This window comes from Dermacentor albipictus, chromosome 2, assembly GCF_038994185.2.
Source record: "Dermacentor albipictus isolate Rhodes 1998 colony chromosome 2, USDA_Dalb.pri_finalv2, whole genome shotgun sequence".
In the NCBI taxonomy this organism is placed as follows: domain Eukaryota; kingdom Metazoa; phylum Arthropoda; class Arachnida; order Ixodida; family Ixodidae; genus Dermacentor; species Dermacentor albipictus.
In genome coordinates, this window is record NC_091822.1 from 180,989,178 (window position 1) to 181,002,574 (window position 13,397).

The window sequence follows — 13,397 nt, forward strand, 5'->3', positions numbered from 1 at the left end:
GAACCTGGAGGCTAACCACGACACATCAACCTTGAATTCTCGGAGGAGTTCTGCCTTTTCTTTGAATAAGCGAGGGAAAATTTGACAGGCGCGTACTGGCCTCGATTTCTTTGACAGCGCCTCCAATATGCATATTTAAAGAAGCTCTTGCATAGCCAGGACCCATAGAGGGTGCACGTCGGGCGAAATTTCATCTTTTGAGCTTTTGCAGTCCACGTAATGTAGAACCATTTGCCCGAGTAGTTTGATCAAGAGAAACGAGATGGCGCTTTTGATGGCGCTCCGGACGTTTCCTCAGTGGAAGCGCATGAATACGAAGTCATTACCGCATCTGCCTAGATACTGTGCGATCAGCTGTCGGAAACGTAAGTGGGTCTTCAATAACGCAATGTGTCTGGTTCACGCTACAACACAGGGGATGGTGTAGGGAATACGTGTGCAAAGGTTGGGCGCAAAAAATAGTGTCTGGCATATTCACGAATGGAATTAGTCTGTGTGGCCAAATTCTTGGACCATTCCTACACAAGTACTGTCTTTGTTGTAGGCACTTCACGAAGCACGGATAAAAAATTCACTCATTTACCAGGGTGTCGTCGCTAACCTCCAATGAAAAGACTTCATCCTCGGAACGTCAGCAATTGTTAGCATGTCTCTCGTTGCACAGTGACAAAGGAACTTGCGCTGCTTCTTCGTGTAGTAAGTTTCTCGCACGTTATCTACACACGTGCACCCAAACTCCTAGGCAAAGTTAAGCCTAATTTATTGCCAAAGTATCAAGAATAAGTGAATAGCGCACATTTGAATAAATGCGCCGAAGCAGGGGTGACGTAGACTACATATAATGCACGCGAATATTCCACAATCTAAACAAGTAATTAGCGATAATACGCCTTCACTACAAGCTATTACAAAATACCGAACGTGTACTTCCCACGCCTTGTGTGCGGCAAGAACTAATCTACCGCAACTGAGCACATCCGCCGGCGATTTGCAGAAAATAAACAATCAGACAGTGAGCGCACCGAGAAATGTAACTGAGTCCCAAACATGAGAAATCATTGCCTCAGTATTATTGGCAAATGAAGAACGAAGAGAAAAAGACACTAATCCTGATTTAATTCATAAGGGCAAAGATCAGACAGGTTGGAACATATTTATAGCCCCGGGTTTAGTACAAGCACGTTATACGCTATTTGCGCCGTTTGGACGTGGCGTAAGGAGCTCCCGAGGCGCTTGCATGTCATCCGAAGCTCTGCCCGCAAAAGCTTCGTGTCGTCCACGCAGTCGCCGTCTAAGATGTGCACAGCAACAGATGTCTGCTGTGCCGTACCGGCATCATGCACATCCATTGTAAACACGGATGCAATCGAGGCAGCTAAGGCAAAATATGCATGCGTCACCCCGTGATCAATGATGATGGCGCCGATGGCATCGCCGCGAAAAGGTCCAACAGTCGATAAAACACGGCACTTCTTGTAAAGCCAACACAAAATTACATCTTGTGCTATGAAATGTGTGTCGTTTAGGTCATGAAACAGCCGCCTCCGTCTTGGCGCTTTCATGGTCGCTTCCTAAACTTGATATGTACCGCATTTGGCACAGTATGACAAGAATGTATGACGAACATAAATGATCGGTCATCACATGAATGTCATGAAATGGAGGTCAAGTAGGTCATGAAACCGCCACCCACGTCTTGGTATGTGTCAAAATTGGCATAGTCGACAAGACTGTATGACGAACATAAATGATAGGTCATCAGATGAATGTCATGACATGTGTGTCACGTAGGTCATGAAAGTGGCGCCAACGTCTTGGTGCTCTGATGGTCGTTTCGTTAACTTGGTATGTATCAAAATTAGCATAGTATGACAAGAGTCTATGAGGAACACAAATGACCGGTCATGACATGAATATCACGACATGTGCATCATTTAGGTCACGAAACAGCCGCCTACGTCTTGGCGTCTTCATGGTCGTTTCGCTAACTTGGTAGGCTCCCTGAACACTGCTTCGCATGATATGGATTCCCACAGGGCATGGGATCTGCCGGCTTTTAAAGATATAAACTATTACTACTACGACTGGACCAGTAGCTATGGATGATGATAACATCAGCCATGAGCGGTTAGAGAATGCGTCTTAATTTTGGCCTACTGCAGTTCTTCACTGTGCACCCATGCGAGTACAAGAACGTTCTTGTATTAATTTCACCCCATCGAATCGCTGTCGCCGCGACGTGGATCGAATGCGCGACCTTGAGGTAAGCAACACGTAAATCTTAGAGATGCTCACTTCGCACGGCAAATGTCGTAAGAGACATCACTGAGGATCGCTGTTGGGAATAAGCAACAATCGTCATAAATGGGCTTGGCACAGTAGAGAATAAAGTAGAGAAGCCTTAGGTCCTGCATCGCGGGAGGAGAAACACAGCGGCATCGAGAGCCTGCTGACTTGATCAAGATGATGAGATAAACCTCTACTATGGCTCGCACCCATAAAGGGGAATAGGCCAAGAATCGGGCGGAAGTAGGTAGAACCTCCCACAAAAAATCTTATTAGGGCAGCACAATGTAGGGACATTTCGAGAAAACCAATATTGTCAGGGTTTTTTGTTTCAAACAACTTTTATTAACGACCTGCCTTTTCTAAGTTGAGCGCTGCCCCGTCGACCTGGCAGTCATTTCTTGAGGCATTTAGCCGAACAAAGAAGCTGTAGCTTTTGTGCTACCGGGTCACCCGTACATGATCTTATCCCTTGAAGTAGGTCGCCTTCTGTAGTACACATTCTCTTACAGTTGACTCTTGCCAGATAAATTCTCACTTACCTGTACTTATACTGACGCATTAAAGACTTGACCTTCTTGTTACCTCCTACAAGATATCTGCAGTTTATTTAGAAATAATAATGACCTTGCGCTAGCATGTCGTCTTCATACTTCTCTAATCTCTGCCGCAGTTATACGCAGCCCTTTCATTTCGATGTTGAGTTCCTAACTTTGCGGGTGAAGACAGCGTCAGCTCCTCATAACAGATTATATAAACCACGTCAATTCAATTGGCGTGTGACAATCTCTGTTGAACAGTATTTGGAGACGGGATGCATTCGTCAATATAGCCGTTGATCTCTATATAGATAAACTTCGTAAGGCTTGCCGCGTACTGTTCTTCGGCGAGGTCACCTTGTGTAGAACTTCTTCACTAGAATGTGTTTCTGTTTTTTTATAACGAGAAAAAAGAAGAAACAGAAAAAGCGCTTTTATTGGCACTCTTTCTCTCCCTTCTACTTTCCGTTTAGTTTTCCTTGCGCCGGAAACACATTTCACACAGAACTTCTTGCCTCGTTCGTTATTTCTGCTGAGCTTCCAGGTCAGCTCTCCATTAGTTTTTTATTATTTACAATACTGTAAGGCTTTGTCGTCTGGTGCAGAGGTGGATCAATATTAAACTATGTCCGAAAGAGTTCGAAACGTCGCTGAAAAGTTCCAGCTGAATAAATTTCAAAATTTATTTTCACCACATCGATTTCAACACGTCAGAATTCAGCTTGTTCCACAGGACATCGTACGTGGCAAAAGAAAGGAGAAAACTTGAATACATCAACTCTTGTAAGCGTACGTTAAAATTGCACAAGGATGATTAATACATGGTGACATATTGTCCGGATGGCGCAAACGGGAAGAAGGATATAAATTAAGATTCCAGTATGCAGCCGATACAGGAATTTCAATCTGTCTGCCAACAGACTGTTTTGCCGAGGAGCAGTTGGAAGTGCGACGCCAGATACAAAAAATCCTCATGCTGTGTTTGTAAATCCATGCTTGCTTGTAAGCAGGGTACAGTAGAAAGCGGGCTCCATCGTATTCCGTAAGAGACAATTCGGTTGCATTCAAATAGTAACGTTGTTTCTGCAAGATTAAGTGAGCAGACGACGGCATTAGAGCTTGGCTGGCCTTAGCCTCGCCTCCTCAGGAGATTTTCGCAGACACGCATCCCGAAAGCTTTCTTTTTCTTGCGACCAGATTATGAAATTAAAATTCCGAAGTTCTCGAACTGGGTTTCTAGAACGGCATGAAGGAGCTGTATGCACTTCAACATTGTAACGAAGAAAGGTTCTGGGTCTTCCGCAGTATGTGTAGAGTGCGCAGAATAGCGTGTTGTTTATAAATGCCACGGCAGAGGGTGTCACCAACACTTACAAATTGAGAGAGCCACATTGAGTCAAAATTTAGAAATGTAATATATTCGCAAAGTATAAATTAGTTCAGTCTAATCAGCAAATTTACTTGTTTTTCAGACTCGTTAAATATCAACTTTTAGCGCTCTGAGAATATGAACCCATTCCATTCCATCTCCATTCGGGAATCTCGAACTGGAATTTATTATTCATTCCGTCTGCCTGACAAGTACCGTCATTTCCCTGCGCAGGGGACTCAAAATGTGGAATCATTCCGGAATCATTCCAACACCGCAGTTCCCACTCCGCAACTCTGCTACTAAGTGCCCGCCTCCCGTGCTTACGGCGGACATTCCTGGCGTTCTGTAGCGTTGACCGGGTACTCAGAATGTAGGGCAGACGATGCTCAGGGCGGCCAACGCAGACTAATGTTCTGAAGGACTTAGCCCGTTGAATAACAGACAAAAAATTCGCAACCTCATTGCTGCGGTAACTGCATCACACATGTACGCATGCGTTTACTTAATGTTTCTTTCGTTCATATTTACTATACCAGGTGCTTTTTTTTTCTTTTAGACTATATACATTTTTTTAAAATCTTCTGTGGAACATGGCATAATTCTTGTCATTGTGCTGCATTATTCAAAGACGTGTACATTACTTGCAGGAGAAATCGAAATCTGTAATCGGCTGGAGAACAAAAAATCCCTAATTAATTTTCTGGTAATTACGTCACGTCGCATATTGTATTTTACGAACGGTAGGTGATGAGTTCTCAAGGCGTACGCATCTGCCTGGCACAACTATTTAGGATGGCACCAGTTTACAGAGATTCATTCCCAGAGTGGGCGACGAAATAAATGGGCGTTCCGGTTACTTTCGTGCTTCTACCAATAAAATGACAGTTTGTTGAAAAAGTACGCGCAACAATAGTGTATTTTTACTGCCATAAGGGCGAATATCTCGAAACACGTGCAATCTTTAGAATGCGTTCCAGGTGGATCTGGCTTGTAATCAAAGCGGCTAGAATTCGTAAATCGCAATATGTGGCGTAAATTCATTAGATAAAACATTTATTAGTGATATTTTGGTGATTAGCCTATTTGATATTTCGATTTCTCATCTGAGTAATGTCCTCAGCTTCAAATAGATTTCAGAGAAACACTACGATTATGCTTTCTGCCACAGTCATCTTTTCTGCATGGTATAACAAAAAGAAAAAGAAGACAGAAAAACTACGTGCGATTTACGGCAAATTCCTCGAAATAGAAAAAAGAAATGAAAGAAACAGTCGAAATTTTACAGCACTTCACATAGATAGCAATCTAGTTATCGTTTGTTACATGTCTTTCTACCATAAACACGGGCAAACTGCATCTTTCGTGGCTCTCACCTTAAGGAGCATTACGCAATCTAATGGATAAGCACTGCTCAACGCTGTAGTAGCCCAGTGGCTATGGGGTCACGCTGCCGAGCTCGAAGTCGCGGTTTCAATCCCGCCCGAGGCGATTGCATTACGATTGGGTCCGAATGCACTAACCACTCGTGCAACTTACCAGCGGGGCAGGCACAGAGGTTCGCTCTGTGCCTCCTCACTATAAAAATATATATGAATAATTTTGAGTTAAACATTGTTCATCGTTAGCAGCATCTATAGAACGGCTACACCAGTATTTGAGAGAGCAATGTTGGCAATTCTTTCCCGAAAGTTCTGTTTGCGCTGGTTGCCAAGATTCAAGTCAGAAACATATTTTTTTGCCACTGTTGCTCTTGATTTAAAAGGTTAACTGCTTTCTTGTGAAAGATTTGCAAGTTTTCAAATCATCAGTCATGTCGCTAGATTGAAAAACAATCATTCAATGTGTGTGAACGTGTTTTTCTGTACGCGTTTCAGATGTTGTTTTTGCTCCAGTTTTAAAGTAATAAAATAAGTGTAACTACAGGAAATGCCCCAAGAAGCTATGCATGACCTCATTCCAAGCGCTTTTATAAGCTAGCACTATCAATGGGAGATAAAGTATTTATTTAATTGTTTATACGGCCTTTTGCTTCACTTTCTTTAAATGTTTATATGTACAGGCAATGTTATATTTCCGTTTTTCATTAAAACGTGGCCAGCACACCTGTCAGATGCGGGTCATACTTTAAAGAAGAATAAAAAACTACTCTCTTCTTGTTTCCAAATTTGTGAAAGCTCCTGTTCCTCTTAAATCACTTTCTGCCGTGCTTGATATTGCCTATTTGCCGAATCATTCAGTATTCTTTGATTTCTGGCATTTCTCATTTTCTGCATCCGCGCTCCAATAATGTTTTTAAATTGTAATGCTGGGACGTCTCGGCAGTCGCACGCTCGTCCCCACAGGGCGATTATACGCACAGTCATTTATTTTATTTATTCTAAAGTTTGCCTTGTGGAATAAAAGGCGCGAAGCATGTGAAATATACCTAAATGTAACATTATTTTTTTTTTGTCAAAGCTCCACATGTACACATCGCGTCCCTTTCCAGAATTCGAGCACACTGTTCCAGGATAGCCTACGCTCCACACACCTCGAGTTTCCATTTAAGATTCCCCCAAAGTGGATGAAGTTTGCTGATAAACGTATACAGAAATGCGCGACCTGAACAACACTGGCTCTAGACGGTATAAATTTCCCCAGAGTCATGTTGTTGAAGCCGAGAGGTGTGCCACACGAATACACCTCTCCGCTGCATTCTGCGAGGCATTCCGGCGAAATCATCTTTTAAACGCGATTAAGCGACGAAGTGTCAACGCCACACTTGTGAAACCCTAGATGTAGCGCACTAGATGTAATCGGGGACCAAATTCAAATCATTTTCGTTCGCAAAGTGCTCTTTGTGATTGGCCACATAAGCTGCCCTTAACTAATAGAAACAATTCGAATGTACGAGCTCTTTTTTTTCTTTTCGTGCACGGGCTCAGGAATCCTGAAAATTAATAATTTTATCAAGTGCCCCAAGATTAGTCAGATATACATATCATTTACTGTGCACCGGATAAAAAGTCGCAAGTAGCACCTTGCGTTGTTTCATTTCTCCCGCCGTCGCAGATGTCGCTTCATGGCATTGAGCCGGCGTTTACGTTCGGCAGCTCGGCCCGATGGTCGCTAGGCATCTGCAAAATCTGGCCGCCACTGGTCAGATTTCAGCGCAGATACGGCCGCCGTGCTTCGCTGTTAAAACTTTCGGCACTGATCGGGCCGCCATCCTTCGCATTGAAGAAGTTCGGCGAGGTTTATGACCCGGCAGCGTCTCTTTAGACGCGGCACCCGAGACATGCACGGAACCGGTGGATGCAGCCTTTGCAATGTTTTGAGTCCGCGTATTTCCGTTGATCGTTGATAGAGTCCGCGCTGCTTGTGCAGACGGCGACGGCCACGAGCCCGCAGCATGGGGTACCTTATCAACAGAAGGCACCGCTGTGGCCGGCTTTGTCTCGGCTTGCGCTTCTTGTTTTGGATTCGCTTGGTTAGGAGTACATGGACCAGATGACGGCGCTTCCGGCGTTGCCGTTTTACGCGGAGGACATTCGGTGTCCTCGGCTTCCGTCGCTGTCGCTTCGGCAATCGCGCCCTGGCCCATCGCTGGTTGGTCCACCGTCAGTTGGGGCTGGGTTGCGGAGCAGCAAGGCACGTGCACTATTCCACTGGAAGCAAAAAACTGGGGCTGCGTGGAAGGAGCTGGTTGCTGCTGTTCTGGCAGGTGAGGTTGCTGAACAGCTACACGGTGCGGCTGTCCTGATGATCGCGGCATCCCTGACCGAGCAGGCCTGGTACTGGGAAAGCCCTCCGGTCCCGGAGTCATTTTTGGGTATCCACCCAACGCGGGAGCCGCTAGCAACGCTGGCCCGGTAGGCATGACCGGAACCCCGGATTGGCTTCCGGGTTCGAACCGGTACGCGACCGGCGGCGAATTGGAGAATATTCCGGGCTGCGGAGCGCGGTTCTGTTCTTCGTAGGCCGCGAGGCGATCGTAGTTCTGGTAGACCTGGTACAAAGCGTACAGGATACAGACCTGGAATGGAGCGAAACAGACAACGTTGCAAGCGGCTTCATTGCAGTACACGTATATACACGAGATGTCTACGACGCTTGTTGAACCAAGCGTCGTAGACCAAGCGTCCGCTTGTGTGAACCAAGGTGCCTGCTGCGACTGAATATTTAAGTGCTTTCCGTGCCCAAATAGTCACACTCCCCGATTCAAGTTCTGGCGACCTCGCTGATGCTAGCATACATTCGAGCCAACCTCAGCCGTTTCAATGATCTTGAAAACCGAAAGACCAGTGCCTACTCGACACTTTCCTCCGTATACATAGCGTGTACACAATGCTTTCCGCTCAGACCACTCTGTCGCACCACGGTGAGGCATCCACACGGTTGCTCAGCACGAACGCTGCCCTTCGTGACTCCGCTGCAAAGTCAACTGAGCGGAGCGTGACGCTGCGCGTCCGCTTGGCTTCGTCTCTTTTGCAGCCAAACACTTCGTGGGATTAACCTACTATCCTTACCCTCTAACCCTCCGCTCGCAAGACGCGCGTGCGCGTTGCTGCAATGTCAGCAGGATGGCAGCAGCGGCATTGCTGTAACCATCCGTATGAATAAAGAAATTTGTCTCCACCCTTCGCTATGAAAGTGGTTGGACAGCGAAGCTGTAAACGACAACTAGAACGATCACACATTGTCAAGTAGCATGAAATTATTCACATGGTTACACTCTCAGGCACTTTACCTAATTATTAGCCTAAGACATTTCAACAGCCTCTACTTCACTACTTGCTTCGTACGCTACAGTTTCCGCTTCCCGTCAAGTGCAGCGTATGCAACTGTAATCATTACCTGGAAACGTTTGCGGCGAACGCTATGCGCGAAGGCGAGATTTCTGGTTCGAGGCGAGGTTTCTGGCCGACGCTGCCGCTGCCGCGCATGCGCGCAGGTGGGCGCCATCTGCTGGTGCTCCGAGGAACCCTACAGCCCACGCTGCGCGCGGCTCCCACTGATGCTAAAGCTCTTTTTATTTGGTGCCACCACTGCTGCGTATGATGGAGCCTAAGAGGCATAGAGTTCCTCACTATAACACCTAGAGGGTAATCTGGCGCCACCGTCTATGGGAGTTTTTTAAGTGGGCACCGTGCCGTCATGGGAATGACGGTATATGTGTCTGTGAGGCTCGTGTTGGCTGGTGTTGTAAGAGGCTTCGTCTAAAACGTGGATATATCTATGCAAATAACGCGTTCTCAAAGTAAAATCTTCATAAAATGTTTCCATTCACGCATATTACACCTTTACTCACCCACGATGCATTACCAAGCGAAGAAAAACAAGAACAGACGACAAACTGTTTCAAAGCGAGCGCGAACTTTGTCGTCTGTCCTCCAGCTTTAGCGGCCCGCTGATACTTTTTACGTAACATGTAGTCGTACACGCAATAACAAGTTCTCATAGTTAAACAAAACATGTTTTCGGGTAATAAAGCCAAAACAGCTTTTTACGTGCTGTTTTAGTAGAAAATGAATCATTGTGACAGACGGAACGGTACTTGCCAAGCGCATCTTCAAGGTGTCCTGGGGCTCTATTCTGGACACACATGGCGGCTGCACAGCCGCCATTATCCGTCATGTTTACTCTCTTATTGGCCGTGGCGAGCTCACGTGCCTTGAAATTTTTGCCGGGAAACGGAAGTTTTGCGAAATGTCATTTTGCGTTTTCATCAAGATGACGAAACGTGACGTGGAGCTGCAAATTGTATGGACTAATACATTTTTTTGGTCCTTGGCAGATATATTGTGATGTTAGTGCTTCAAAAAGAATGTGAGCGGTACCGTGCAGAAGCCAGTGCAATGCATCTGCAATTGCGCGAATATGTGGTGGCGATTCAAGATATGCGCCATGCCAGCTTGCTGATTGGCTGAAGGAATATCTCGTGAGGAGCGTCACAGGAAGGGCTGTTTCGTAATCGTCATTTTGACGATGCGTGACGTTGCACTGGGCCGCCATTGCTGAGATTTTCCGCCATAATTTTTGCTGCGACGAGCCGCGCGAATTATGCTAATGAGCAGCCATATGCAATGGCAGCCGAGAGGAATGCGTATCGCCACATTTTCCCCGTCGTTTGGCGCCACGAAAATCTTTTGTTCATAACGCGTGCTCATAGTATTTGCATCGCTCTCTGGTGGTGTTGGCATTTGTGTCTGGGGCCATCGTTTTTTAAAAGAACGCGTTTATAGGAAATAATATTGGTTGAATATAGCAAACTTTCAGCAATGTTGTCCACTTTTCACTGCTGCATTTGTATTGTAATCGAGATTAATGCCTTTTTGCACAATCAGACGTTATGACAACGGCCTCTTTCTAATTTATAAAAAGAAATGTACGCAAGGCGGCGCCTTGAAGTTTCCTCCCGCGGTGCGAGTAACCAGCGAAATGAACAAGAGATGGCAGCGCCGGCGCTTGCGTCGCGCTAGTGGTTATCTCTGGCGCCCGCAACGCTATCGGTGATATTCGGCCGTTTCTCAGCTAGCCGAGTCGGGCTGAGTCACTTGCGTTTCACGAAATAGCGATAACGTGGCCTAGAACGTGCGCGCATCACCACTGGTAGGTCGCGTATGTTGTCTCAAGCAAGAAAACAAGCGCGTTGGCGCCAACATGCGATGACTCATTGCATTTTCCCGGGACACGCATCCTAGCTATTGAAGCAGAAGACGGCTTGTACGCAGCAGACGACGGAAGCGCGAAGCGTTTTCGACGGAACAATCATACGCTTTGAGATAGCTGCTTTATTTTTACTGCGGAGGAAAACTGTTTTGCTTTACCGATAACGCTACATTCAGTGCCTTCATTTCAGTTTCTTAGGCGAAACGTCAAGTTGGCGTCACATTACGTAAGCAAAACTGGGCCACCAGCGCCATTTTGTTTGCGTCGCGCCTACGTCACGCACCGAAGAAAATGGCGGAATGTCCAGAATAGCGCCCCTGTCTCTACGAGAACGATGCCAATCCGAATCCACAATATACCGGCATTCCCATGCATACCACAGCGCAGCAGCGCCGGATTTCCCTCTAGGTAATGTAGTGAGAAACTCTATGCTAAGAGGGATGGATGGATGGATGGATGGCTAGATGGATGGATGGATGGATGGATGGATGGATGGATGGATGGATGGATGGATGGATGGATGGATGGATGGATGGATGGAGGGATGGATGGATGGATGGATGAATGCTATGAGCGTCCCCTTTGAAACAGGGCGGTGGGTTGCGCCACCAAGGTATTGTTATTATATTGCCTAAAGTTCTACCTATGTCAAAAAAGAAAGAAAACGAAAAAGAATGCCACGAAGAATTCTCATCCCCAAGCTTTCTGAACTCCCATCGGCAACATTATTCCGATGGGGCTCTTGCATTGCCCAGGGGGCGCTGCGAAAAAGGTGCTAAAAAGCGCCCTCCGCGCTAAAATGGGTCGTACCAAGCTCGGTCGTCTGCTTCGGAAAGCACGTTTACACTATGGACCCGCCACTTTCGGTTGTGTTGTTTCACGGCCTGCAGCGAATATCGGGCGCCGAAGATTTTTTCAGGGGTGGCACGCTGCGTAAAGGCAAGAAATTATGCAGTGCCGAATACGTGTACGCCGTTCAAGAATTGGGCGGCGAAGTTTTAGCACCGTGTCAATCGCAAGTGAAGCGAGTCGCGTACGAAGTGGAACTTCAGGTAAGGTTTGCACGCTAGCTGCTAGATTCAGGCGCACAAACGCGAGGAAATGCTTGCTATAAATGAATCCACAGCGGCGATAGGCAGACATCATGTGTACGGAACTGCTCGAGCACACGACGGTACGCGCCGCGATGTACGAACTGCTCGAGCGCACGATCGTACGCGCCGCGACGGCAGCGGTCTTTCGACATGCCGCGAAACGGCGGGCCTCCTGCAATCTTTGTTGACTGCATGCCGCTAAACAAGTAGTTATGCCTGCGTTGTAGTAGCGGCCATCTCTCCTTTTTAGTAACTGGTAATAACTGATGCAATGCATATGAGCTCGCACGTACGTGCGAATCGCGCTGCAGTGCGAGCTCGTACGCCGCTCGCTTGATGTAGGTTTTAATGACAGCGCTCGAACATCGATGTGCTGCAATCAATACTGCCTTGCTGCGTTGCCTCAACGTGCTGGCTTGAGATCAAGGATGAGCGCATTTGACTCTCTTAACCTGTGCTGCTCGTAGTGGAGTAGTGAATTGTCATCGAATGAGCCCGACCATTTGTGCTCATTTGCACACACCTGGTCACTTCACCACTTCGCATCGGTCGAATTGTTAATTGTCGCTGTGGCCGGGTCTCGAATCGTGAATTACCAGCCATGCCTGCTGCTATGTCGGTCTGCTGTCGGGACTGTAGGTGCAAAAGACCGAACATTAGAACGCAGATAATCAAGCAAGCTTCAAGACAGGCGAAGCAGTCAGCATGGCGCGAAGTTTCGCTTACTCAGCGCGACGAACTGCAGCTATGCAGCGCGCCCGACGCTCCACTTCGTGAGGCCTTGAAGGAAAACGGCAGAATATGATGTTGGGATTCAGGCCTTCTTGTTCATGGCAGCCCACGACGCAGACGTAATGACGGTGACGCCTTCTCGAGGCTGGGCTAGGTCTCTCCGGATCGGTGCCACCGATTTCGTCTGCTCCCAGCATTGCGTCCCACGGCACACGGAGAGCCCGTTTTCGTTAATCTATAGGCTGCGGCGAGCTCGCAGCGTGGTCGGCATGGTCTGCAAGAAGTGACGAGCCTTTTCGCACTCGCAACAGGGCAGAAAAAAGTGCGAATCGACGCAAAACTCGGCCTAGAAACGTGCTTCGCCACAGCCAGGGCTCAATACGACCCAAGCTGGTACGACCCAGATGTCGTTTCCCGCGCCGCCACCAGGCGCCACTACTATACCTCAAACTCCAGCGCAAGACGCCCATAGCAATTATAAAGACACTCCAGGCGCATTTCTGCCGTCGGCATCGCCGTGAGGTTCCGTATAGAGACCAAGGGCGATAAAATCGTTGCCGCGCGCCGTATGCTGTATGCGCGAGTGAAAGCATGTGAGGGGTGAGCCGGCGAACGTGGTTCGATGTCGCGTGCGCGAGCGAGGAAAGCCACCCGGTTGTGTGTACTCTCCTGTGGCGAGCGAGGCACCGAGGTCAGGCGAGGGAAGTGGGGCGTTCTAGCGCG

General features: G+C 47.4%; 1 protein-coding gene across 2 annotated transcripts in view; it reads right to left on the minus strand.

Annotated features, from left to right (window-relative positions):
* Nucleotides 1–7,124: 7,124 nt before the first annotated feature.
* The window catches only part of LOC139056361 (uncharacterized), a 28,330-nt gene continuing 22,057 nt past the window's right edge, over nt 7,125–13,397 (minus strand). For both annotated transcript variants that reach the window (XM_070534541.1, XM_070534540.1), the window contains one exon: nt 7,125–8,212. In XM_070534541.1, coding sequence (XP_070390642.1) covers nt 7,337–8,212 — 876 coding nt within the window. In that variant the 3' untranslated portion in view covers nt 7,125–7,336. The remainder of the gene's footprint in view (nt 8,213–13,397) is intronic.